The following is a 1,909-nucleotide window of genomic DNA, read 5'->3' on the forward strand; positions in this document are numbered from 1 at the left end:
CCTACAAAACCATGTGTGAATCACAGGAACAGCGCCTATAGTTCATTCATTTTTGGTTCTTCTGTACCTAACACAGGGCCAGGTTCAGTGAAATCTTAGCTCTGAGCTTGCTAGCAACCAAGTCGAAAAGGGAAAGAAGATGTATTTTGAGGCTTGGCTTTCTCGTCTAGTCAAAGGAAGCAAAACAGTGCTTGATGTTAAATGTTGATAGGAGAGCAAATCTGAGCCATACTGAAACATTGACCGGGGACCTGTTGATTCCCATGTCTGATTTGAAAGAGGAGGGGAAGAAAGGGAAGGTGGTAATGATCAGGTTCTGTAGCAAGTCAGTTGAAAGGCATTTGTTGAGCAGCCTCAGAGGCTCTGTGCTGCTGGGCTTACCAACAGTGGGAAGAAACTCAGGGAGACTTGCCCAGAAAGTGAGATCCCAGGAGATTTTTCTTTTTATATGGTAAAATATGCATAAAATTTACGATTTTAATTTTTTTAAGTAATTTTAACGTTATAGTCCTGTGACATTAAACACATTCACACTGTTGTATAACCATCACCACCATCCATCTCTAGAACTTTTTCATCTTCCCAAACTGAAACTCTACCCGTTATATACTAACTTTCCATTCTCCCCCATCTCCAGCAACTACCATTCTACTTTCTGTCTCTATGAATTTGACTGTTCTAGATATTTCATTTAAGTGGGACCATACAATATTTGTCCTTTTGTGTCAGGCTTATTTCATGTAGTGTAATGCCTCAAGGCTTATCAATGTTATAGCGTGTATCAGAATTTCATTCCTTTTTAGGGCTGAATAATATTCCATTGTGTGTATAGACCACATTTTGTTTATTCATTCATCCATCAATGAACATTTGGGTTGTTTCCATCTCTGCCTATTGTGAATAATGCTGCTGTGAACACTGGTGTACCAATATCTGTTTGAGTGCCTGTTTTCAATCATTTTAAGTATATATGCAGAAGTAATATTGCTGGATCAGATGGTAATTTTATGTTTAACTTTTCGAGGAAACTCCACACTGTTTTCCACAGCAGCCATACCACTCTATATTCCCACCAGCAATGCACAAGGGTTCCAACTTCTCCATATCTTCTCCAATGCCTGTCATTTCTGTTTTTAATAGTAACCATCCCAATGGGTGTGAAGTCCCAGGAGATTCTGATACATAGTTAGACCACAGAGAGAACTTCCTCTCTGGGGAGCAAGGGGATACTAGACAGGGTTCGTGGGCATACTTGGGCCCATCCACATCACAGAGCTCTCAGAAACCAGAAGTCTGAAGCTCCTCAGGTCATAGCGCAGGAGCTCGCCGCTGACCTCTGATCCTGACTCCTTCCTGGCCTCTCCCCCACAGGTGCCTGGCTACGGCAAACCATGCGGTGAGCCATGCCCCGCCCTGGACACCCCCGCCCATCATCTGGGCCCCCACGCTTGGGACCCTGGGAGCGGCCAACGGAGCTATGCCTGGAGACATATGACGAGCCATCCCGGGCGCCACCGAGCCGCCGCACCCGTAGGCCAGACCCCAAGGACCCCGGCCACCATGGACCCGAGAGCCTTACCTTCATCTCTGGCTCTGCTGAGCAGGCTGCTGAGCCCCCAGCCTGCTGCCTGCTCTGGCGACCCTGGGTGTGGGACTGGTGCCGGGCTGCGTTCTGCTTCCGCCGCTGCCGGGATTGCCTCCAGCGCTGTGGAGCCTGTGTGCGGGGCTGCAGCCCCTGCTTGCCCACTGGGGACTCCCCTGAAGGGGCTGCTGAAGCCAACTGGGTCAAGGAGCACAACGGAGTGCCCCCCAGCCCTGACCGTGCCCCTCCCAGCCGGCGGGATGGCCATCGGCTCAAGTCGGCCATGGGTAGCAGCTTCAGCTACCCTGACGTCAAGCTCAAAGGCAT

General features: G+C 49.0%; 1 protein-coding gene across 1 annotated transcript in view; it reads left to right on the forward strand.

Annotated features, from left to right (window-relative positions):
• Nucleotides 1-1,403: 1,403 nt before the first annotated feature.
• Nucleotides 1,404-1,909, forward strand: part of KDF1 (keratinocyte differentiation factor 1) — a 2,360-nt gene continuing 1,854 nt past the window's right edge. The window contains exon 1 of the mRNA XM_007459100.1: nt 1,404-1,908. Within this exon, the coding sequence (XP_007459162.1) occupies nt 1,404-1,908 (505 nt within the window). The remainder of the gene's footprint in view (nt 1,909) is intronic.

Source organism: Lipotes vexillifer, unplaced genomic scaffold, assembly GCF_000442215.2.
Source record: "Lipotes vexillifer unplaced genomic scaffold, Lipotes_vexillifer_v1.1 scaffold496, whole genome shotgun sequence".
Lineage (NCBI taxonomy): Eukaryota > Metazoa > Chordata > Mammalia > Artiodactyla > Lipotidae > Lipotes > Lipotes vexillifer.